This window comes from Triturus cristatus, chromosome 6 (assembly GCF_964204655.1).
Source record: "Triturus cristatus chromosome 6, aTriCri1.1, whole genome shotgun sequence".
NCBI classification, from domain to species: domain Eukaryota; kingdom Metazoa; phylum Chordata; class Amphibia; order Caudata; family Salamandridae; genus Triturus; species Triturus cristatus.
In genome coordinates this window covers 207,307,685-207,334,290 of record NC_140589.1, presented here as the reverse complement: position 1 = coordinate 207,334,290, position 26,606 = coordinate 207,307,685, and the positions used below count along the sequence as shown (strand labels likewise).

The following is a 26,606-nucleotide window of genomic DNA, read 5'->3' as shown; positions in this document are numbered from 1 at the left end:
GATTGACTTAACAACTATGAACATAATCTAGCACAAAGTCAGGGATAAAATAAAATGTGTAGGCCTTTACCAGGACTCCAGAAGCACCGGCAACAATTGCTCAAGACAGCTTGCTTCCATTTCAGCATCATCCTTTGCAAATCAATGCTTAATAGCGAGGAGAGATGCATATTGTTTATTGTATTAAATCAATGAATAAAACCATGTAGTAAGACACATAAAAGAGAAGTATATGTGACATTATTTAATCCAGTTAGGGAAGGCAGGTCACCTTCGAAGGAGAATGGGACAGGTTCCCTTCCACTGCTGGTGTACTGTATTGGTTTGTAAAGCACTGCCTTGTGTGGATTGCCACTTTGTAGCACTTGTGAAGATGAGATGGTGGAAATTCTAGAAGACTGTTCAATTCATTGTTTGGATGAAGTAGCTGGATCGAGAAGGTCCGTCCAAGCATGAACAAGTTTCTGATATAATCTTTAGATTGAACTGTGCATCCAGGGGGCCTGTTTATTCTCATACGGTAGTGGTCCCAGGACATCATGGTTGACTGCAAAAGCTTCTTTACATAGACTTGTTTTCAAGTGTTTCTTATTTAGTATGGACACAGATCATTCAAAAGCTGAGCTTAAAACACAGGGATTCCTAGTGTAGCTCTTTCGTTAGAATATAGCCTGAACAAGCAGGACAGCATTACTGGGTCTCAGGTTGTGCTTCAGGACGTGGTTCAGGAACAGTGACTGAAGATATCTTGGGCCATGATCTGCCTGAAGTATGAATACAGTGCATAGGATTTTAAATGTTTGCTCTGTTGCAATGGCAGCCAGCGCAGTTCTTTTTAGTTACCTAATATCAGCTAATTTCTTTAATAGAAGCAGAGTTTGGCTGTTTGATATTTGCATTAATTGAAGTGTCAATATATCCTTCTATTGTGTGCTAGTGAATACAATATTGTTTGTAGGTCAGTGTCAAAAGCTCCAAGTCTAGGTAGTTGAATCAATGGAAAAACACTACAAAGTTTTTTAAAGCTTTTGTTGGGTTGGCCTGGCACCTGATTCCTCGGCCAAACAAAAGGAAAGTTGTCACCTGGATAGTGCCCCACTTTCTGAGTTTCAATTTCTGACCCACTTAGGCAGAGGTACCTCTCCTTCATCCATTGATAAATATAGTGTGTCGGATCTTCAGTGGACAGACGTCTTTTTGTAGTCTTGGAGCGAACAAAAGGTTCACTGGTACGGGTTCTGATGATTCTTGTCTGCCCGAGGTAGGGGCAACCCTTCCTGGTAGCCACGGTGCTGCTGACAATGGAATGCCGAAGCAGACATTGCCCTGTGGAAGTAGTTCCCATGAGGAAAAACTCTGAAGGGGAAAAAACCTCTGATGGCAACTGGAGACTCCCAGGAGGCAGAAGAGGACTGGAACAGATGAAGATTCCAAAGGTTGTAGCAGGGCTTAGATGTTGATGACAATATAAGATGTCCAGAATGGGAAGAAGAAGGATCAGAACAGAACTACAGGAGCCAGAATCACCAGTGGATGAGGAAACACCAGCAGGAATGAAGATTCAGCAGTATGAGTGAAGAAACACCAGCAGGAGAAAAGAATGTTCCAACGCAAAAGGAAAGACAGTTCTGACCCTTATATACCCAAAGACAGGAAGTGATGAAGAGGAAGTAGTAAGCTGCCATTTTGGATAGGGCAATAGATAGAAAAGTGTAACAAACCCCTTCCTGTGGTATTATGGGAGAAAGAAAACTACATAGGAAAAGAATATGGCCCCCAAGGAGAAGAATGCCTCCAGCCCACCTGACCAGCAAATCTAAGAGTGTCCTTCCGCGACCCCTTGTAAGACTCCCTAGGTTTCAGGTGAGTATATGGAGCATCCCACTGTACAACGTGGGACACTAAGGAGGTAATCGCAGCTCACTGAGCGGTTCCGTAGACCGCCCGGGAGTTAAGGGGGCGACCTGCGGGTGGATTCACGACCCACGGTGTGACAATAGTGGTGGTGTTTTCCACAGTTTATTTATGACTGCCAACATGGATGTAATGGTTTCTTACCTTTAATCCTAGTTCTCTCTCACAGGGGAATCCCCATTTAAATAATAAGCACTGATTAGTCCCGCCCACATAGTGGGGATCCCTTTACAACATATCTTCTAAAGATCGCTTTTCTTCAGTAGGGCCTGGACAAGCACTTAAGTTATTAAATGTTTTGCAGCCTATAAATGAGGCTATATTGGCAAACTGCTTTAAGTTGCTTTTAAAAAATGGTTAGTATATAATTTAAAAAAACAGGAAATATTAGCTGGAATTGCATTATTTGTCCTTACATATCTCAGTCACAAACCTTTTTTTAAATAAATGTTGATGAAGGAAGAGGACAATGTAAACTTCTAGGCTGCAACACTGCAGATATGAAAAGAGAATATATGCCTTGAACGGCTCACAACCCACCAGTATTCCATCATGCCCAGTAGGTGGCAGTTACCACAGTTCTTCTTTCTGGCTCCTGGTGACAGGATCTTGCAGCCCTGAGCTCGGGCTTTTTTGGCTTCTTTCTTCAAAACTTTCTCTCCGTAATGATTTGTTATTCAACGGATTTCAACGTTTCCAGTGTTTTTCCATCATTTTCTGACTGGAAAGTGTATTTTCTAGTCAAATAAAATGTCTTCTTTATTTGCTAAATGCCCTGCCTTTGGCTGAAATAAGGCCAAATCAGATCTTCATGATGTATGCAACAGCTGCCTTCTTGATAGCCACATCCCTGACAGGTGTCAGCACTACAGATCCTTTTCCAGATGTACCCTAAGAGACAGGGAGAGATTCATCTTCATGGAACAGAAGAGTGACACAGACAACAGGAGACACAGTCCAAAGGTGGGATGTTGCATGAGCCCGGAGAGGGTCCATCCTCTACCAAGGCTCTTCCACCTTCCTTTGAGGACTCCAGGAGAGGGAGATCCATAAAGAGAGAACATCTTCAAAAACAATGTAATTCCAGGTCGATGCCGAGGACATCAATGTCGAGACAAGGTACAGTGCCTACATGCTTGGCCTCGAGAGCTGGGTCAATGTCGAGAAGGAGACGACATTCGATGGATTTGACAATCCTTGATGTTCGGTTATATTGCTGAAAACATCTCTATTATGTGTTCCTCCAATTTCAACATTCCTGGCAAAAAGCACGCATTTTGCTGATTCTGTCGAATTTACACTGGTATAATGAAGATGCAAATTTAACTATCACATTTGTGAAGACAAATTCAAACTTTGGCCAGCTTGTCATGTTTTTTTTTTTTTTTAAAGCTATGCCTCAACTATTTGTTCCTTCGGTTGTATCACTATGGGAGGCTAAAACAGAATTTCAAGAGTCTCAAAAGGTGTTGATTCACCTTTGTAGAGTGCCCTAATGGAGGGACTGTACAGCCTACGGTCCACAGAAGTGTCCACTTACAGATTTTTTTATTTATTTTTAACAATTTCAAATATGTAATTCTCTCAAAAGCACTTATCTTTATGGATTATTTATTTATTAGATAATTATTTATTTCCATGTTGAGATGAAATCTCAGTCAGACTCAGAGTATGGTTCATGTGAGTGCGCATAATGAAGCATCTTGGAAGTCCTAAAACGCTAGTAGGTGAAGGTTCAACAGACAGCATCCTGTTACATCGTCCAGCTTGCAGTCATCTGATACCAGTAATTGTGTATGGAGGTGTGTGTAATAACTTATAGTCAAGCTCTCTTTCTCATTCATACACATATCTACCCATATTCTGGAAAAAGATACAAAGGCTAGTTGACCCGAATGTATATTGACACTTTCTACCTACACATGTGTCATGCTCACTGAGACCCCTGCTGGAAGGCGATCTTATTCAGATCTCACTATTTATTTCTAATCACTATGTTTTTCAGTCTTCTGTTTCCAGCATTCTCATAAGGTGGATTCATATTTGCATATTATCAATGAATGGCTTCAAATGACCTCCACATAGGATCAACAGATCAGGTGCCTCAGTAGATTTGTTCCTAGAGTTACCCATGTTAATCGGCTTCATTGCATCCTAATATCTCATAGGCTCAGTGCCCTTTTAGCATGTTGGAGTCTTTGGACTCTATGGTTATATACACTTTCAAAAGAAGCTTTTATAAATGTTGCAATACTGTACATATTATTATCCAAGCAGAAATAAGATTTTCTGAGAAATAATTAGGCAGATCCCATTTGAATAGCCCTTTTGATTTCTGGCAAAATTGGTCGATTGTGAACATCAAAAGTTCATGACTTCATGACATGTACTCACCATTCCTCATCACCAAGACATGAAAGGAATCTTAATGTAAACCTTTTGTGCTCGATAAGCATTTAGGAAAATGATAAAGAATGGTAGTATAAGCTGTATATGAAAGGAGTATTACCTGAGAGGCGTCTTGGCACATCCGTGATGGCGGGAAGTCCTGTGCCTCGAGAGGAGGAGAGGGGGGTTGTGGAATGAATGGATGGCGAGGTCATCTGGCTCAAGTAGGCTGGATAGGACTGGTCGTAGGACCACGGAGGGGACGACTGGGCCTGCCTGGGATCTGAAAACAGAACAGGATACAGTTTTAGAACACAAAGCAGTAGTCAATCTTTCAGCTTATATTTACATTTAAAAGCACTAATGTAATGGTCTTGCGCCACATCATGTACTAGTTTCCACCAGTGCACTCAGTTATTTAATCAAACAGTAGATAAAAAGCAAAGAAAATAGAAAGCGATAGCATTGCTAATTTGGATGTGTGAAATATTCTACCACTGCTTCAAGGAGTTTTTTTAGGTCTCGGCTGGCGATAGCAGTGAGCATGCACTGCTCTCGGCATTCAAGAGCTTCTTCAAATCAATACGGTTGAGGAAGGGGACTTGAAGCCCGACCCCCTCTTCCCATTGGCTCGCATCATAGCTTAGGCTGAACGCTGGCATTCTATTGTAAAGGGGACTTTTTAGTCCCTCCTTGTTGCCGCCCTGTCCACTTTTGGACCCGCCCACCGGGACTGGATCTTTTACTGGCAGCAGTACACACACTCCTTTAATTATTAGCTAGGCATTTTTTCCCCATTCGTGTAATGTGTAGCAATAACAGTCGGACGCGCTTGTTGCCCTCGGGGTGAAAAAAAGAATCTTACCTCTGCAGCAGTGCCACTCGTCACTGGTTTTGAGGTAACTTCAAGGAGACTCGTTATAGTTCTTTCAGTCTCATCATTTCAGAACGGAAGCATTTTCAATGTTATATACAAGGAAGCCATAGTTGTTGCTGATTTATCTTACACAAACAACAACCATTGGCAAAGCCAATAGCCCTGGCTTGCTGTAAGTGTAAAGTTACTTGATTTATCATTATTATATATCTGTATGCAATGACAGAAGCAGCAAAATACAAGTTGTCGTACACGACCACCAGCAAGGCTCCGTTTAATGGCGCTGTGCATCTTAATCTCCATTTCTGTCCAGCTGCAGGGTTGACTGGTGTTACAAACAGAACTGCAGAATTTGGAATTTGAGAACCATGATTGAATCTCGTTGTGCTCAAAATCCTGTGATTCTGGGCACATCACTTCGCCCGTGCCTCAAAACATGAATGTGATCTTGTGTAATTTAACCAGTGCTCATGCACAGTGATCCAATATATGTGTGTGGAGTTCGCGCTATATAAAACTGCACTAAACTCTACTCCATCATGGTTTTACATTTGTTTTCATCTTGTTTTTTTTTTTTTTTTACAGACTTTTGTATAGCGCGAACTTGACCCAGTATCGGGTATCAGAGCGCTTTGCACAGGGAGATTAAGTGATTTACCCAGAATCACTGGATGTTCAGCGTAATTGCGAGACTCAAACCCGGTTCCCCAGATTCGAGGTCGACCGCCCTAGCCGTTAGGCCAACTCCTCTTCCCAATCTAGAATGGCTTAATTGACTCCCGCTGCACATGACCTTTGTGCTGAGGCAGTTGCCCCCCAGACCTAGCTTCTGGACAGGCCCTGCTTGCAAAGCCCACAGGTGACCAAACCCCATGGGTGGCCAACCTGTTGTGTATGAATTTTAGCTGTTCGCAGTAGGGGTTGGCTTCAGATCTAGGGTTCGTCAAAGCCCTCCACCAAAGTTACCATGAATAGCTAAGCAGACATTGGCCCCTTTTATTTTTTTATTTTTCTCATTAGAACATTTTATAGTTTTTTTTAATTGGGTTCGCGAACCCAAAAGATCTTTAGGACCCTTGTAAAGACTCTGTGTCAACACAGAGTTCGCAATCCCACCCACGGGTCTGTAAACCCAGGAGTGGATACCAATAAGGTTTTATATGCCTATGCTCCAAGTCTGTGAACCCTATCACAGGGTTCGCAAACTCAACAGCAAAATCATTTTATTATATTTTTTATACAAATGAAGGTACCTTTGTGACCCCCCCAACCTAATCCAGAGGGTCAGGAGATGCTGACCTGGTGTAGTTTGGAGATTCAGTCCTATGTCCTATGTCCTGTAATGTTAGCCTCAACAAATAATATTCTGTTGAGGTCAGCCATTCGGAGCTTTCGATTAATTGCACCTAAGTCTGGGACTACGGACCCAAAAACAACAATGGAAGCAAAAAGCTCACTCGTCCAATGAGATGGCATTTTTTTTAAATTTAGATCTACAGACAGTCCACAAACCCCAGTTCAAGGATTGGCCGAGGAGTAATGGTCCAGACACCTGTAATTTGCATGAACCTTGACATGCCAAACCTAAACCAGATAAACGTGTTTTTAAAGTTTCATGCAGATTTGTCAAACAATGCCAAAGTTATTATCAAAACAAGCAAGCATTGGCAAAACCAAAACACGGGACTTCAATGTCCTAATAATGCATGTAAACTGCAGTTGTGCATACCTGTGTTAGCCCATTAAAGCCAAACCTGCTGGCTGCGTCAATGTCTGTTTTGATTTAAGCAGGTGGATTGTGTGTCGATACACATTTGTATATGTGGGTAAACATATATGTGTGTGTGTATGACTTACACACACACAAAAATAACTGTTTGCCTTCTACATAAAGTGCGTGTCTAAGATTAAAAAAAATGTAATGTGTGGTAATTTAGTGTGTACATTTGAGATTTAAAATCCCTTAGGCAGTTTAATGCAAGCACTCCATAGGAGGTGGAATGATACATTAAACAACCAGTAGCATGAGACGGGAAAGAAATATGCCTTTTAGCTGAGGCAAAGTTCAATCCATGCATATTTAAAAAAAGAATTGATGGCTGTAGGTCTGCAGACAGTTGGACTGCTCCGCCAGGCCTAATAAAAACGGCTTTTAAATGGAAACTCAGACTGCTGCACTACCAAGCCAGGCCTTAAATCGGAAAAGTTTTTTGTTTTCAGTAAACATCTCTAAACTTAAATCACAATTGAATTCAATAGGTTGAGGTTATGCAGGAGTGAAGCAACTGCTTTTGTATTTTACTGGAGTGTTTTGTGCAGATATTCACAATTGTGTTTTCTCAAATTCTTCATGAAACTATTTTTTATGTGAAGGTTTGAAGCAGGCATCATTGAAAGGAAAGAGCAGCAATCTCTGGGCTTCTGGAAAACGCGCCTTCATAAACTGGTCACTTTTCCATAAAGCCCTATAGTTAAAATTTCTCTTATTTCTTCTTTTATACTGTCTGCTCCAACATGGTTTGTTTCAAAAGGTGTCTGGGAAGCAGAAATCTCCCTGTAGGGACAAGCTCGATAAAAAATGACAACATTTTTTGTTAATAAGGGTTTCTAGCACTTTGTAGTAATGCCTTTCCGTGCATAGCATAAGTGTTTAACAAAAACCACCTTTGTGAAAAGCTGAAGGGAACTTGATCATTACACTTAATGGACTCGTGTTCAGCAGTTTCACAATTTAAATGGTATGGCTTGGCTGTGATTCAAATCAGCATGACTGTGAGCCATTATGTCTGCTGTTTGTAGTCACTCCTGCCTCCTACTATTAGTTCAATTTAGTGTTCACAGGTAGAAGATTGTGTGCCTTCAATTAGTGCAAGGCAATCTGAGGCAAGAATCACAGCTCAGACCTATGCATGCTCAAACTCAAGTCTGAATTGGGAGAACAATGCATCCCTTTCGAGAGGGGACTGCGCCTAAATGAAGCTTCTGTTACACAGTCCAAAGCTACCAAGACCAGTCAAGATGGAGGTGGTCAAAAAGACGCGCAATCTCCTCTCTACAGTCAAACGACTGCGCCTTTCCTTGTACTTGGTCTCTCTGCTTGGGTGCTTTCAGCTTTCGGTACAGTGGATACAAATATTGCCTGCATAAAAATTGCAGTTTTCAGGTATCATAAGGTCAACGCTGCTGCCCACTGCAAAAGGTGTTTATTTTTAGTAGGCCCTTCCTGTTGAAGCACATGCCAACAAAGGCTGTTCAGGTGTGACCCTAGAATAAATTGACTAAATGCTCAGAGAAACATACTGCTTTAAAAAAATTTAAAAAAACCCTATCACATGGTGGTTACGTCTTGTCTACAGACCGCTGTCGCTGTCAGTTTTCGCTGTCAGGTCCGCCCCCTTCTTCATTAGCCTTACCTCAGTTGTCCTACTGAGTGATTCTGCATATAGTGTTCATGCAGTCCTAGGGGCAGTGTAATGGGAAGAACTGGTGTCATTTAATCTTGAATTTGGGTAGTGCAGTTTCAAGGCACTACGGAGAGCAATGCTACTTTCTTCACGTTTCATGTCGTTTTTACAGTTTTTGCATCTATCTACACACTTAGGAAATGCCGACAGAATTGGAAAATGTATGTTTTGTGTGGATTAAGTGTGTCATGGTGCTTGTGAAACAAATCATCATGAATTGAATGCCTACCTGGGAGCTGCATTTTTACTCACGCTTTAGATGGTAATGCTGGCCTAGGGGTATGTCATAGTGACTTCCACGACTGATTGTGAGGGAAGTGTGCTACGGATCGTGGAACCTAAGGTCACATGGATAGCATGGGCATCTCCCTGCTGCTCACACGTGGGAAGAGTTCATGTTCAGTCTAACTGAGTAAATGCCATGTTTGTTACCGGGCGTGTCATTACCTGAGCTGCATAACCAATAGGAGTGTATTTTCACGATGATGAGTCATTATCACGCATCCATCAAAGCAATACTCTGCTTGTTTAGGAGCATGTTCATGTTCACATTTACAATCTAAAGATCAATGTGGCAAATGTCCTGGGCTAGCACATTATTTAGGGCCTGATAAAGAGTACGGTGGTCCTCTGGCGGTCTCGCCACTGCAGGTCCGCCTGCAGTATTTTGAGTGTGGCGGTTGGGTCACCACAGGACTGCTGCCTCCACCGGGAGCCAGGATCCCGTGGCAGTGGCACAGCGGTCAGGGGCAATTATATGCTGCCAATGCCACTGCGGCACCGCCAAGTATATTATGAGTTGCCTGTCCGCTGCCCATTTCATAGCGGAGAGACTGCCATAAAAAGGGTGACGGAGACTCCTGCGGCTCCTGAGGGTGCATGCAGAGGGGCACATGTGGTGCCCTCCTGGAATTGCACCCCCGTTCCTGCACGACATGAAATGCATGACATGCATGCTACACCGCGCAGGAACATGCAGTCGGCGCTCTCACGGTGGCGGTCTGCATGTTAAGCTCGCCTATGAGCCTAACATACCACCGCCACCCGTGCTGGATTCAACTATGAATCCGGCAATATGGCCTTGACGGTCCTCTTGTGGGCGGTGGCGGTCCTACAGGAGGACCGCCAAAGTCATAATAAGGTCTATAGTCTTGTACTGATTGTGAGATACACATGCTAATGTATTGCAAATGTAGAAGGCACAGATACGCAAAAGCAATGCTTAATTTATGCAATTATTAAAGTCCGGAGATGTGCATATGTAAACATTTAAATTGTGCAAATAGCCACAAAGGATTACGTGATACTGTGCACCACTTTGTCCCTAGTTTACTTGCGCCATCTCTGTCTCAATTAATGAAACTGCTTTCAGAAAGCCTTTGAAGTACGTTAGCAAAATGTCCAATCTGTATATACTTTAATTTATATGAACGTTTTATAGAGCGCTGCGTGCTTTTTTCACATGTGGCGGTTAATCCTGCGTTGTACATTTGAAAGATATTCCTCCGTTTTTACAATGAATTCCAAATTCAGAAATATGAATATTTAAAAATCTAAAAAGTCATTTGCTAAAATAGAATTGACGAAGTTTCGAGTGATGTTATGCCTTCATAAAACTTCCAGGGGCTTTCTTTTATGGCCAACTGCATAGTTTCGGGGGGGAGGGGGGTGTTTGTGGTATTACACCCCCCTAAAAAAAATATTTTGTTGTAAATAGCTGGGTGCAAGTTCTTTCAGTCGGGTATGGCGAAGTGTCTGTTGGTTCTCACCTGAGATTTGTACATGCCCACATGACACACACACACACACACACACACACACACACTTTCTTTCTTTCTCTCTCTCTCATGGGGCATATTATCAAGGACGGCGTTAAAATTATGGCCGGTTTAGCGGCAGAAAACTGCAGCTAAAGCGGCGATAATGGGCTTGATAATATGCCCTGGAGAATTCCAATAGAAACCCAAGTTCACACCAGAACATGGACTTTTATTGGAATTCTCAAGGGCATATTATCAAGCCCATTATAGCCGCTTTAGCGGCAGTTTTCTGTCGCTAAAGCGGCGATAATTTTTAACGCCGTCCTTGATAATATGCCCCTCATATCTTTTTTGAAGGCCTTAAAAAATGTTTATTAGTATGAAAAATGTTGTGTTCTAAGTGCCCTTAGCAATACGCCCCCCTCTCTCTTTCAAGTGTCCCTTAAGCCCCCCCTTATGTCCAGCTTCTCATGTATTGTGTTTTAAGAAGATACCCTAGCGTGATTGTTGGTAAATCCGAAGCTCTCCCCACCACCAACTTATTGGCCCAGCTACGCCCCTGTTTAGGGTGCATTGGGAAAGAGCTCATGGGGCTATTTAAGAAACCCCATCAAGGACTCAGTGTGCTGAGCAGCAGATCCAGAGTGACAGCACTGGAGGCGGCAAGGGATCACAGCCTGAACACTCAACTGGACAGCAGGCCTAGAAAGCGTATCCTAGTCGTCCGGGCGCTACACATCACGACATTCGGCTGTTGAGGTTAATTGTTTCACGTTAAAAGTAGGCCATCTGCTGTCCGTCATCCTTTTCCTCTTCGTGTTTGTAAGGTCAATTCATGAAAATGGCCCCTGCTCTTTTGGCTGCATACAAGGTTAGCCAAGCGCACGCGGCTGGCCACCTCCCATTGACATTAAACACTGCGGGTTCACTCAGTGCTAAGAGGCCGGGGCCTTCAAAGTTACAACCCCGCCCCCAAGTGAACTGTTTAATGATGAACACAGATTATCTAGTATATCCCGGTAGAGGGATAAGAGGGTTTTTGGGGCTAACCTCTAAAAATCAGCACTCAGTGTAAAGTCTGTATAACCATGTATGCAGTATGACGGCCTATTGGTCCAGTGATGCTCGTCATACTACCTAAACAGGGGTTAGGGGGCATTTTCTTGCTTGCATTAGTGCCATGGCATCCTTGCTACGTCTGCGAGTGTAAGCTTTCTCCCAAACACTCAACAAGGACAAAAGCGGTAACAGTGGTGCAAGCTTCTGTCACTCACAGACAAGTGCATCACTGACAGCAAGTTAAGCGTAACTCACAGAGAGAAGCATGTATGTAATGGGCAGAAGAAAATGTGTGGGAACGGTGGCCTACACTGTAGACTCATGACCCTAAGTGTATGCAAACAGGAGTGTGGGGGGGAAGAGGCCTAATACTAGGCCCTTCTGTCCATGACAACGTGTCATAGAGAGGCTGAGAGTAACGCGCCAGAGAGAGGGTGGGAGTAAGATGGCAGGAGGGAGACTGGGGTAAGAGGCCTGCTCGGAATGTTGTGAGGATCTCTTTCATACTCCAGAACTCTGCCCTTGTTCCTTGGAGCATCTCCACGGGGTCTCAAGCCCCTTATACTCTTGATAGCTTTGTCTTCTGGAAGTCCCATTACCTGCTAAAATTCACCAAAAGTTAGCTCTTACAGGTGCCCTTAACTTGGCATCGCATGGCCTGCTGCTCTCATGGTCTGTTATGGGATCTTACCATTATCCCAAATATCTATATTCAGGTACAGTTTCTAGCCCGTGGCCGTCAATAAACCCAGAGCCTGCGTAACTATAAGACCCAAATGAAAGTATCTGGCTATTGATGCATGTATTTACAACTGATTCTGTCTTGCATATTTAGTGAGGGTCGTCAACAATCTTTCCAACCACTCCGCTGTACTATCCAACAATAACATGTTATCTAAATAAAGCAAAGCCAGGATTCGAATGACTGCTTAGTTGTGGAAGATTGGTTCTGCTGAGACTCAAATGGGAGAAAAAATCACTAGTATATGTATGAATTAAATATGAGGGCAAGGCACATCCTTGCTTAGTTTCGGAGTAGCAGTATATCTTATTGGGCATCTCTCCTACTGCCCGGTTTTTAATTGCCGTCCATGTCTTCACATGCAACTAGGATGAAATATAGACTAGACATGGCAATTTCATGTAATTTAGGCTACAACTTTGCATGCGATACATTACGGTATGCTTGAGTGAGGTTGAAAGGTGCACAATAGAGCAGCGGGGCTTCCCAGACACCAGAATCACTAATCAGCAAAGTTAACATTGTGGGTTGCAGAATAGCCCTCCCTTAAACCCCTCTAGAATGGGGAGTTGATCCTACTATTGTTTATAGAGTCAAAGAGTTCATCTAAGATTACCCAGGAAAAGAATTTGCACAGTGAGTGTAACATGGAACATATGTGGTGGTTTCCTATATCTTTTTTCAGGTCCTATTTATGAGTTATCATGATACTACCTGCTCTCCAATTTTTAGGTATTTTGTCAATTCTTAAAAATCCTACAAAAGTGTCAATTAATTAAATAAAAGCCCGCCATTCCAGGCTGTGTTTCGATGACTACTCGTCGATCCCTGCAGCCCTACTGCAGATGATGCTTTCATCTTATTGATGATCCTTTGCTCTGAGATCATGATAGATAACTTTGTACAACATACCGGTTTCCAGTTCTCTCCTTTACCTCTGATCTGGCACAAATTAGTGCGGTATATTCTTCCCAGCTGCGGCCTGTCCTTATGGGCTGAGCGGCATCGCCCCCCACCCTTTTCCAGAAAGAAGAGTGTCTGTCAGGCCGAACAAAGGTCAGCCTGACAAACACTCTTCTTGTTCAGGTCAGGCTAAATGTGCAGGCTCCTGGTGCCTGAGCTGAAGTTTGACAGGCTGAGGATTTCACAGCCCTGTGGGCGTGACCTAAGCAGCTTGGTAAAAGTGCCTCGAGGCCCTCCCCCTCCTGATGAGGAGGAGCATCATTGATTGCCACGGACCTGGGCGCTTCAGTTTTAAGCCCTGAGGTGCCCAGGCCGGAGTGTCAATCAGTAACACCTCATCACAGAGTGGGGTGGGATCACCCATCCCACTCTGAGAAGAGTGAGGGACTGCTGCCTTCCCTCATTGGCTGGCATAAGGTCAGCCAATGACGGAAGGCAGCAGTCCCAACCCTCCAAGGACCTCTGAGGCTTTCTTCTCAGAGAGCTGCAGTGAAGGTAAGTTTTATGTGTTTTTTATGTTTGGTGCATGCGTGTATGTACGTACGTACGTACGTATGTATGTGTATTTTTGAGTGCCTGTTGTGAATGGGTGGGTATTTTTGTGGGTGTGCATCAGTGTGTATGTGTGCATTTGTGGCTCCTCCCTGGTAAAATTACCGCCTGCCACTGATTCTTACCACATCTTTTTGCTTATGGATTAGCTTGGCATAAGCAGTTCTCAAATAATCCGACTATCCAGGCTCCCCTCAGGTTTACAGAACTTTTTGTTATTTTTAGTTCTAATGCTTTACTTTTGACTACTAAAAGTAATGGCAGTTATTTTAAATTGGAAACAAATTTTTAGGGCTTGTTGTACCAATCAAATATCTTCAGCTCTCTCCGGAGGCAGTAATGGCCCAAAAGTGCCCTTTTAGTACGTCTCCTATTGTGTCTTCTTTGGCTGACCACTTTAGGATTACTAAATGTGTTTGTGAACAGATACTTTGAGGGTCCGTAAACTTCATGTCCCCTGATAGTATTAAGAAAAAAGCTTAATATTTCTTAAATCTTTCTTTGGGTTTTCACCGTTTCCTTTTCAAATTCTAAAGCCATTATTTTCTCTTTAGATTCGTTTTTCATTATCATATTTTTGAAGCTTTGTGCGTTGAGAGTGCTTTTATTACTTCTTCCATATTTTTTTTAATTTCCATAACACACTCCTTACTAAATGCGTGCATGTGACTTTCACTTTCTTCTCTGTGATGGTGGTGCAACAATGAAACCTCTTACCCGATATTGAAGTCCAGTCGAGAAACGAGTGAAAGTTGTCACAAACCCTAGTAAGATCTGCTCGAGTGTCATTCCCGAATCTACCATTTTCCTGGCCAGGATTGTGCTTCTCAAATACATTTCTTACAGGTGACAGTAGTGCTTCACATAGCCGTACAATGGGGATTCTAGCATTCCAGTGCAATGTAGAAATGTACCTGCCCGTGTCATTTTTATATTTGAGCATCAGTGATCAAGCCATAGCTTGGCATTTTGAAAAAAAACTGGCATGTTTGAGCTGAATGCCGGGCAGCATGTTCAGAATCACATATATATCTGCACATATGGCACAGGAAGTGCGATAGGCACCGTGACCCGGCTCAGAATGTATAACTAGTGCATTTTCACTTGAGGTAGGATTTTGCACAGGCATTTATTCTGTGGGGCTCATAATTTGAGGTAATCACGGCATCTTCTGTGGCTTACATATTTGTTAAATCCGGTATTTTTGCATCTGATACATCATTTATTTATCACCACAGACATGATTTTCTTCATTGGAGAAAAATACTCTAGACACTCTCACAGACTGCAACACTGGGACTTTTCACTAATGTCCACGAATGGCAAAGAGAGCCCTTCACTGATGGGCCAGGAGACCAACAGTCTGGGCGCAGCACAATGGCTATGAGCAGTGGTGGCTGCCACCGAGTATTACGGGTGAGGCGGGGGCAGAGGGGGATAGAAAAATAAATTAGAAGTGACATACCTTGCTGCCGGCCACCGCCTCACCTCCGGAAGCGGCAAGCACACACAGGCTCCCCTAATCCAATCACACCTCTTCTGTCACCATGACAGCAGCATCTTGATTGGTGTGAGCCTGTGCATGTTCTCCACGCAGGCTGTGCAGTAAATACAGCTGGTGGAGAACATGCAAAATGTGTGTGACTGTTTGGCCGGACAACCTGTCATGCACACTTACGTGCCCCACCCACTCCTCCCCTGCTGGCTGTGACAACAGCCCGGCCTCGCCCCGTAAACCTGCCTCACTACATAAAAATAAACTGATAATATAATATTATCATTTTATTTTTACTTTTTGTACTGCTCAAAGAGCAGTGGAGCGGCGCTCCTCCCTCTTAGCAGAGGAGCCGCCGCTGGCTGTGAGCTTAAAATCAGAATATGCAATGTCTTCTGTCCCTATCACCATAGAACAGAATGCTCTGGTTATTCAAAGCCTGAAACCCAGGATTCTTGACAATCACATGTCACTCTACGAATGATTATTATGCTTGAGAATCCATTTCTATTGGATAATCATCCAATTTAAAAAGATATATCGTTTAATCAATTATATAAAAATTACAAAATTGCTCTAAACGTTACAGATGTATGGCACAACTAAATGTAACATAATTTCATAGTCGTTAAGTGTTAACTACCTAAGTTATAAGAAACAACAGGCCGGATAGGCAGGAAGGTTTTGCTGAGGGTGAACAAAATGGCAATGCAATCAACAGGGAATAATAATCAACAAACTGACTGACTGAAATTAAAATGTAATCTTAGAGATGAGAATGAAGACATCAACAGCATTAATAACCTTTAATTCATCCAGCGACCCCCCAACCACAATTGTGCCAGATATATTCACCCAGTCTCATGATTGATGTAGGAAAGTTCCAATTATTAATTTAGAATAAAGATATGGGGCATCTTTTCTTGATCGCCAACTATGTGCCGCAAGACTGGCCACAGCATGTTGCAAAACTGTTCTACACCAACTGCGGACATTGCAACTTGTTTCCTGCAGAATCCAAGTCCCCTCTGTAAAGCTGAATCTGAATGCTTGCAATTGGAAATATAAATTCACTGCAAAAATAATACTTTCATATGACATAGCTTTACAGCATTAGTTGCTGCTTCATATCTGACATTGTTAAAATCTAAAACTAAAATGCCAAATTTTTAAAAATAATCACCACTTAAACTGTCAAAGTTCCACGATTTTTCAAGAATGATACGCACTAAAATTGATGCCTCTAGCCTCCGTCATGATGCTGTTGTAGGATATCATTCGCAACGACCAGACATAGTATATTCCATTTTCAAAGAGACCAGAATTATATTAACGTATGATATGTGGTATTGGTAAGGTATGTCAGTGGATACATGGGATGGAAAAGTGACCTCTGTTGACATCAATGTCTCAATATTTATTATTAATCGTGCAATGAAGCTGATTACAGAGCCCACATTAGCCAATGCTACAAATCAGCCATTCCCAAAATAACTCAACTCTCCTCAAAGATCAGACAAGGGAGAGGGCAGAACATCCTTAATGTCCCTTTATCAGGTAGCATTTCAGCTTTGAGGAGATTAGAAAGTGAGGTTCCAAAGCATTGGTAAAGGATCACACGAGAACCAGTAGATTTCAGATGGGATTTCTTGGAGGGCACTGATAGCAGGGTATGTGAACTGATGGCTTTACCTCATTAACGTGCACATTCAAGTCCCTTGTCCTTTGTTATTCTGTCTAAAACAACTTCCTAGGACATTTCTTATTCTAGAATTGAGGCAGGGGTTTGGGCTAAGTCAGTCAAACCACCATATCAATATCCAATATGTCATCATGGAGTATCCCTGAATCTCCAATTATTCAGAGTCTCTCTTTGGTGGTCAGGTCATTAGTATCTGGCCGGTGTTTGGTGCAACTTGAATGCAGCCGGTATTTTTGTGTAATGTGCTAAATCACATCCGTACTCCATTATTTTGTGATATGTTGCAATCTCATATATTAACCTCACGTCAGGCAAGCACAAACAATACAGGCACGCACTAGTTATGTGATAGGGCCTCGGATTTGAGAATCTAATTCTTACAGACCATAACATCTCACAGGTGTATAATATTGACACCGCTGGAAAATAGACGTTTTTCCTTTCTTATTTTCTTTCTATATCATTGTGTATGTTTTTATTTTTCCTCTTGTCTCAGTGTTTCTCACTGAACAGGGGACATAGACATGGAGCAGGTCGATGTGATAGCTAATATGGTTTAGTGGTGTGCATCCTGAATATTGAACCCACAATATCGGTGGGACAGAATATCAAGGACAAACTATCGAAAACAAATATCGTCAGGTAAGTAGGTCTAGATTTTCTATAATTAACTCTATATATATGTACCTAAGTAGTGCATATATCTTCAATGTATGTAGATGTGTTGTTAGGAAAAGTAAATCTATACTTCCCGTTATACACTTACAATATTGTGTCCCTCGATATTCTTGTACCACAATATTATTGGTGTCCATAGTCAGTAGTACAATCGGTTCAGTCATATGTTCTAATAGCTGATCACTGAAGTTTACAGGGATCTTACTGGAGGCCTTGGCACTGAGGTAACACAGGCCCTATTACAACTGTAAGGAGTAGATATAGTATAGTACTAACCTGGCAGAAAAGAGTATGGTATGTATCAACACACAGCAAAAAAAGTATTTAAAAAGTGAATCTCTTAAGATGTCTTTATATTGAAAAAGAGATAATAGTACATCTCTATATTGAATAAGAGGCAGTAGTACAGTCATTCTGTTTATCTTATCCAAGCACACGATTACCTCTATTAACCTATGTCATGCTTTATTCATGACTGCAGATCTTTAGTGTAGTGACAGTATTTTTACTTCTCATTACATTACAATGCACAAGCAGTATGAGTCATCTCCTTAAAATCAAATCTAGTCATAGTGACCTTCACCTATTATTAGCAACTGCCATGCAGTTTCAAGACAATCCCTCTAACAACTTTACTTGTGAGGTGACCCAAGGGGATTGACATGCTCAGCGGGAGAGGTTGATATCACTTGTGGTATCTGGCACACTCTAAGGCCCTGATTACTAGTGAGACAGTGTTTGCCTTCCCTGCGTAAGCCCCTCTTTGTGCAGGGGTTTGAAATTACGAGTTGAGTAGTATTTACTGCATCTGCAAATTACCAGGTGTGTTAAATATTGCACCCTTTGTTAGAATTTAATAGGAGAAAAGTGTACGCTATTTACTGTACCATGCTGATTTTGGTGTGGTAACAACCAAAATGTACATGTTATTCCCAGAAACTCCTAATAGGTGCTGTTTATGGCACTAGATAAATAGCATATGCCAGCGTATCAATATTTACCTGGTGCAATAAAAAGCACCCAGATTCCGACAAACAAGAAACCAGGGCCTTAATGTCTATACATAGTACTGTTGTATACATTAGCTTGTGAAATTAATGTAACACTAGAAAAAGTGAACTTTTGTTTGTTTTCTATCTGAAAAAACATCACCATTCTATTTTTTGAAATATGTACGGAAATCTGGTATTGAAGCTATCTTAGTTCTCAACACGTGTTCTTGTCTCTCGCCCCCTTAAGGACACTCTTTCCCCTCCTTATTCCTCTTCTTCAATAATCTATTAAAGAGGATAGCATCTCACCTGTGAAAAGCAGGTTGAAGGCCATTTCTCTACCAAAGCCTCTTGAATTTAAGTATTGTAGCTTGAGTTATTTGAGCCACTTAGGGCCTGATTACGAGTTTGGCGGATGGGTTACTCCATCACAAACATGAAGGATATCCCGTCCGCCGTATTACGAGTTCCATAATGTTCCACTGTATATAATGGAACTTGTAATACGCCACGTTTGTGATTTAGTAACCCTTCCGCCAAACTCATAATCAGGCCCTTACTCAACTGAAAAGAGTGAGACTTTGGATCAGTAGTGACAAGAATCATCCCTCTCAAGAAGTAGTGACTTTTTTAAGGGCGGTAAGGGATCAAGCCATTTCTCCATCTCCATCCCTGAGGCCATAGTACTGCTTTGGGAGTCATGAGACGTCATACACGAAATGCCATAGCTTAGCAGCATCTACACTAAAGTAGTTTCAAAGAACATTTTAAAATATAGGGCATACATTATTGCAATTAAGATGAAATTATCCTTTAAGGAATGATTAAGAGGTACTGTGACATAACTGGGGTGGGATTATGGGACTTTAGAGCTGACGGGATATGCCCTACACAGTGATGAAACATATGTTTTGAACTCAAAGATTATATATCTCTTTTTATTATTAGGTATATTCACATAATTTATCTCACACTGACATTAGGTGCTAACTGTAGCATGCTGAACTCAGTTCTAGATTTTACAACTTATTAACTATCTCCCTGTCGGTGACTGTTTGCTACGATTATCAACAAGTAAGAAATACTCTTTCCCTAAGAGGCTTTTCATTGTATAATTTAAATTACTAGTTTGCAAACTAGAACAAAATCCCTATTTCGCATTATTAACTAAAAACAAAGCTTTACATGTTTCAGAAAAAAGTCATTATTTTCCCTAACTAGCATTGCCTTTACAAGCCAAAGATATGGTGTTGTCCCTTACCTGCAATCTGACTCTGTCCTTGTGGATTAAAAGGACTTGGTGCAGAGTTCAGGGAAGGCCGTGGACTCTGGGTAGGGACACCCACTCTCATACTGGGATGAGGAATGCGCCCTAAATCACTGAGGCGTTCAGAGAACAAACTAGGTTTAGAGTCATCAAGCTTCTGTCTGTGCCCTGAAAATAGCAAATCATAAAATACAATTATTATCATTGTTAATTAACAATATGTCAAACAAATGAATAGATCTAAGGGCTTCTATCTGATCAAGGGAAGTAAAGAGGTTTTAATTAGAAGTAAACATCTGTGATTAATTTTGGGACAGCACCAACAGAATATGGGAGTGCAATTGTACAACACTTATAGTGTATGCGTAACACTCAATAGCTATTTTGTGTGTATGTAAATATATATATATAAAGAGCAAAGGCACTTCACAGCGCATGACTACAGGCTTATGATCGGTCTAGGGTTAAATCAGGGTTCTCTTTCAAGGCAGACAAGGAGGGGTCTAGGGAGAGCAGTAGCAGTTGAGCTAGTACAGGAAATGTGTGACTAAAGAAGCATGGACTTGCTTACGTTGGGTCACTTGCCTTGACAAGCAGAAAGTGTGGGTGTTGTGGTTATAGCATTCCTTGGCCAAGCTGCTCTATTAAGGGAAATGACCAGCGGTATGATTGGTGGTAAGGGAGAATAAGCATATAGTTTGAGTTTACTGTTGACAAGTTGACCAAACCTCGACTATAACCCAATCTCCTCATCATTGGTCAGTTGTGCAATTGTAAATAACTTTATTATACACCCCAAGCTATATATGATCGACATTTTTCCTGAAAGGCCTACAGTTAATTGTAAATATTATACATTTGGCAAACAATAACCAACCAAACTCTGCATAATTTCGCTGTATCCTACATGCAGGACAAGCGGGAAATGACTCAAGTGAAGGTCAGATCTTTTGGTGTCACTCTGCAATTATTGGTCGGGCTAAAATGATACAAAAAAACGAATTGCTACCGATTCACAAAAGCTTCTTCCATGCTAAGAGGTGACTTAATACTAGGAATTTGGCAGTAAATGAAGAGTAGACACAAATATGCATAGAACAGTTTTAGAAGTCTGGTCTATTGTGTAGAAGATGAAACCCAAGTCTCACCACAAACGGAGAAAGGATAACTGTGGAAATCCACTGACTTCAATGCCTCTGATGAACTTCATCCATCCTAATACATGACCACCAATAAAGCAGGAATCAGCTCTATGTGGCACTGCTCCCTTCAAAGCATCTGAAACGTCCAGTCTATTTACTTGTTCCAAACATTTGAAAAATAGCACATTTGTGTATTTATCATGGCCCTCTATCACATTCATTCACTTTTAAATTACAGACCGCACTAAACAGAGTGCCCATAGAGCCCTGGGTCACTGGAGACATAACGGCCTACTTCTGTCCTTTTTCCTCCAACCCAAACCTCCGAGGTGTGTGTGCGTGTGGTCCTGTGGCTTTCTACTGAATAAACAAGTCTACAGTCTCAAACTGCTACCCAGAAGAAAACAAGAGCAGACGTGTCTGTCCATGGCACACTGGGACTTGTGGTCACTCTTCATAGACATGATCGCTTATCTCTAATTATTGCCAGCGACCACATATTTTATACGTACCACAAGGTAAGAAGAGATCAAGTTCCAGATTATGGAGTGACAGCTTTACCACCCAATACAATCACGGATGATATGTTGAGAAAATGGAAATTATTAGCAAATTATATGTTTTTTGGGATAGTTGGCGTTTATTTTGCGAGTGTTACTTACAGCCAAAAGACTACATGAGATAATGCCTGTGTCAAAAACACTGCTACGGGCACGGTAGTCCACATCAGTGCCACGTGAAAAGAGCAAGTCCCTGATCACTGTATCTCCTTGCGCACAGCAAAGAGGTCTTCCGAGCTCTGCTAAGATATGGCTGGCCAAGGGAGAGCACAACTTAGTCTATAGGTGGGTGATAGAGGAGGAGTATATAAACTGCTTTATTAAGAGAGGCATTAGTGTTATGGAAAGAACAAGCATGATATTAACATGCATTGGGAAATCAAATATGTCTGGATTAATTTACCACCCATGCATTCTTAGCACATTAGAACAAGACCCATGGGGTGGAGCCAGCATAAGCAGACAGGAAGGGATACAGTTGTAGTCCCTCATGCAGTTCCATGCAAGCACTCGAGCGGATGTGGAACGATGCACCCAAACAGCCGATAGCATTAGGCAAGAGATGAAATACAACATGACCTGATTGACCAAGTCTGAAGCCAGTGACTGAAAGAGGCTAGTCAAAGAAAGCTAGTGGTTGAAAGGAGCAGACTCAAAGCACACTCTGTGTATAATGTAAGCAGTAGATCTGTCTGACAGCATTGCTGTCAAAACCTAGACCTAAAAAGGGAAATACAGCAAAAACACTTATTAATACTGAAAGAATAACCAGCCAATTCCCTGGCTCACTTAAACTCTCATGGGCTCTCATTACAGTCTACTTTTAGTGTGTTACAAATCCTATTTCATTAAAGAAATGTGTATTTTCTGGTGAACTAATGTGCATAATAACAATATCCGTTCTGATGTCACTTTGTGCTGCTTCTTATTATGGTCTGGCTTAACAGCGCAGCTGTCGCCATACAATTAGGTGAGCATCACTAGTGAAAGGCTTTGGTTCCGCCTACATTTTGGGAGCCAGGAGTACATGTTTTGATTGAGCAGAAGTTGTGTACTTCCACCCAAAAAAGTGCTTCCTGTGATCATTTTGTTAATCCAACCTTTCAGGGGCGCACATATGATTCTGGAGTGCTATTAAAGTGTTTTAGATAACTAGATATTTAATGTCGTTTTTCTCTGGCAGCAGCACAGATGGGAGGAGGGCAGTCATTATTCTACATGGATTTTTTTGTCTGGCTTGAACTGTCGCCTGACCTTTTAACCTATACCAATATTATTCTACAGTTCTTTGCTTCCACACAAATACATATCTATCCCCATGCTATATACTTGCTTCACATTACAGTGCAATTTTCTTCTTAAGCCAGACTTATTGGTATTGCCAATGCTTGTAAAATTATTGGAGATGTGAAGATACCACTTTTTCAATGAATGGTAAATGGATGATTTGAGAAACATTGCATGGCCATACCTCGCCAAAATCTGACCCCTTCAAGTGGCCAATGTCACACACAAGGAGGAAAAACATCATGAGACTGGAAAATATAAAAACAAAAAAGAACAAACCAAGCGACAAGCCTTCTCACTGTAGGCTCCTAGGGTCTGGAATACGAGCTCCGGCACATCAGCTTGCATCTTGAATCCTGCAGTTCTGAAAAGAGCTATCGACCTACGTCTTTGAGAAGCCCCTCACTAGTCATTGATAAGACCCTCACAGCTCCTCCAGCCCATCATCTCCTTGCTAAATCTAGTGCTGTAGATCACTGTGTATCGTCTCTTTCCTGGCATATGTCTGTCTCTCCCTGATGGCTATGTACAATGCTCCTTTGCTCCCCAGCGAACTTTGAGCCGCAGGAGCACCAATACGATATATAGTCATACAATGCATTCAATAATATGGCCTAGCTTTAAAACTGTATGGTATCAGCAATGCTATTTTTAAATATGATTTTCAGCTGCTACTATTTTCGCAGACTTGAGCCCTGCCCTAAAGCAGTAAGGGGTAGTTTGTTTGATTTTTTTCTCTAAAATGTGCCTGCACACCCCATGTCTAGATGTCTTAATTAAACAAGGAAGGCAAAGGCTCGGCTATCCCAGGGCAGACTTGAGCTGCATTATCCAGTAGACTCAATCAACACACTCTGCTGGCTGGGGCCAGCATTCAGGAACATTGTATTAGTAAATTCCAGGACAGGAAATGCCACCTATTGATTACTACTGTTTTAGATCAAAGGCCTCCTGCTTAGTTAATGGGTTGGGTAGGAGGGCAGTTGGAAGTGACCAGACAGAGAGGATCAGAAGGAAAGTTAATATACAGGTCAACGAACAGTTGGGCAAAGACTGAAGAAAATAAGAACTGTCAAACCAGTGCCATGCTGCTGTCCTAGCCAAAACAGTGGAAGAAGGTTGTCTCTTTTCACCACATTGTCTCTATTTTACTCTGAAGTGTCATTCACATAAGGAAAGTGGAATGTTGCCCGAAAGGAAATTGTAGATCAGGAGGATGCCTTATGTAAACTAGAACGATCAAGGGCCTGGATTGTTAGAAAAGTGATGGCCTCACATGCAGGGGTGAGAACCGAATGGCAACCCACGGCAGGCCCATTCAGTTGTGTGCTGTCAGAGCGGCAACCTACTAAGTGCTTCATCTCTCACCCTTGCATTTGCAGAGTGCCAGTGAGCCACAACCCAACTAGCGCTCGTCTGGCAAGTGCTCATCCACCTCCTCGACCAATCGGATGTTTGAAAGGGGCTTGAGGCATGACCCATGCCATAATTGTTGCTTTCTTTGGCCTATCAGGAGTAGGTGGATTCTAGGTGGCCTTTTAAAGGTTGTGCAGTTTCTGCTCAGGTTACTAGCCTTGGGTGCTTTATTTAGACAGCAATAGACAATATCCTTGCCTTTCAAAAAGGGTGCATGAAAACTGCTCATGCCACTCATTTCTATTTGTGCCCTTTTGGCATAATTTTACTCCTTCAATGCCATCTCTGCCTGGCACATGTTGCAGTATGGATTACTGGGCCTTCTCTAGGTACCCCCTGCCTCTTTTTCGGTGTACCCACACCGGAGATCCCACTGCCGTTATGGTCAGGCTGGTACTGTTTTATTTACGAAGCAGAGCTTTCTGGGAGTTGTAGTTTTTATCCACAGACATGCCCAGAAGTAGGAAAGTAGTGCCCGGTGATATGGAATCAACTGAAAACCTACCTTTGCCACAAAACTGCATAAAAAACTGCAACTCTCCTAACTTTATTCACCCCTAAAATAATTTCAAGAGAAGGTAAGAATAGTAAGCGTATTGCTTTCCTAGCCTTTTTCCTCCCGAACGGAAGGCCTCTATATTAAATCAGATAAGAAGAGAGTGGGGAAACGCTCTTACGATGGCCCGAGTCCAGCTGGCAGCGTCGGCGCATCTTCTTAAAGCTTGCAAAACCTGGTTAGTTAAAATGACTGAGGCAAAGAAGACGTAAACAGGGCCATTAAAGCAGATTTAAGATACTTACTGGCATAGTCCAAGAGCTCTCCAAGTGACAGACGTTAATAAAACGTGTTTCAGTTTGTCCTAAACACTGAAGTCTAGGAACGGCAGTCAAGAAACACAGCGTGTGCACTGTTTAACATTTTCACATACGTAGCCTGCCCACAATGTAATACTACATACCCGTGTGCGAAGATTGCCTTCAGCAGGCAGTGCGCAGATACACACAGAAATACGGCAGACGCCAATCACGGCAATAAAATGGCAAAACAAGACCAACAATGAACAACAAACCAAGGAAGATTAAGCAGAAAACGAACTGTGAGAGTGTAAACTGCAATAGAAACAACATCTTCTAGCAGACATGGAGGATTATCCCGTCTCTCAGCACCCTGTTCTCGGCAGGCCCAATTATCTAGGAACAAACCCATAACAGATGCAATTGCACAAGCCACTGCAGTTTTGATAGACAGGTAATTGCTTCATCCACCCAAATAAAATAAACAGAGTCTATTGTATTAATCCTTGTGCTCTTACCTTCTGCAAATTCCATCAGCAGAACCGAAAGCCGAGTGAAAACCCTACCCTTAATTCCAAAACTCCTGAAGTTTACTCAGGCCGACATGCTAAAGATCTCCTAATGCATTCCACTCCCTTCTAATTAGGAGCCAAATATTTGATGTAGCTTCAGGTATTGCTACAGAATGGGCTGCGACTGTGTCATAGAATGTGTCTGGCAGAAAGATGGTGAGTCCAACTTAAAACGACACATTTCTGGGACGTTGTTGACCCGCCACTGTAACAGCCAATCAGGAAACGTATCTGAGAGGGAATTCACTCTGATAGTGAACGTCTGTTCTAGCACCTTCTGAAAGTTATCTGTTGCGTAAATTAATCAAAATATTCTAATAAAAAAAAAAAAGAACAAATGCGAAACAAGATCTCCCTACACCGGCCAAACGTTGAAGCTCAAGGTGTCTTCAAAAAAATGTTTACATAGCAAACAGAGCTGTTTACCACAGCACACCACGAAAACTAGTTAACACGCTTATAATCTTAGGTGGGTCGTTTGAGTTGCACAAAAGGCAATAATTTCGCCGTAAAAACATAGCTGCAAAAGACGACAGACTCTTGTGTACTCCTTCTCACGCAGCACACCACTTATCTTAAACTCACTAACAGCTTAGCTTTGTCTGGTCCCCCACTTACAATATTCCTTAAATACCTGCAGACCCACCCGTCTCTTCACAAGGTGCCTCAGGGATGATCACGGTATCATAAAAACAATGGTTAACGTGACGTTATAGTTATGTGTTGGAACGAGACATGATCTAATGTAAATACGCCGGTTATGGCTTAGTGAATTAACTATAACGTGTGGCCCCATCATGCACTGCTTATGACCTCACATATTACATCAAAGGTACGAGCTAAACAAACAAGCATTTGCAATGCAAATAGGTCTCGTATTTGTGAGTTAGAGCTATTGACGCTGTAAATGGCAATGTTTTTTTCTTACACGTTTTATTTTTGGAGTGAATGTATGTAGTGTGCAAAATCCCTTGGAAAGGT

The 26,606-nt window shown here is 42.1% G+C and overlaps 1 protein-coding gene across 4 annotated transcripts in view; it reads right to left on the bottom strand.

Moving 5' to 3' along the window:
* RUNX2 (RUNX family transcription factor 2) overlaps nt 1-26,606 on the bottom strand; it is a 305,508-nt gene that overhangs the window by 19,035 nt on the left and 259,867 nt on the right. For 2 of the 4 annotated variants that reach the window (XM_085610525.1, XM_085610526.1), the window contains 2 exons: nt 19,848-20,021; nt 4,424-4,585 (listed from right to left, as the gene is read on the bottom strand). In XM_085610525.1, the coding sequence (XP_085466651.1) occupies nt 4,424-4,585; nt 19,848-20,021 (336 nt within the window). The remainder of the gene's footprint in view (nt 1-4,423; nt 4,586-19,847; nt 20,022-26,606) is intronic. The other 2 variants (XM_085610527.1, XM_085610528.1) reach the window with 1 other exon arrangement.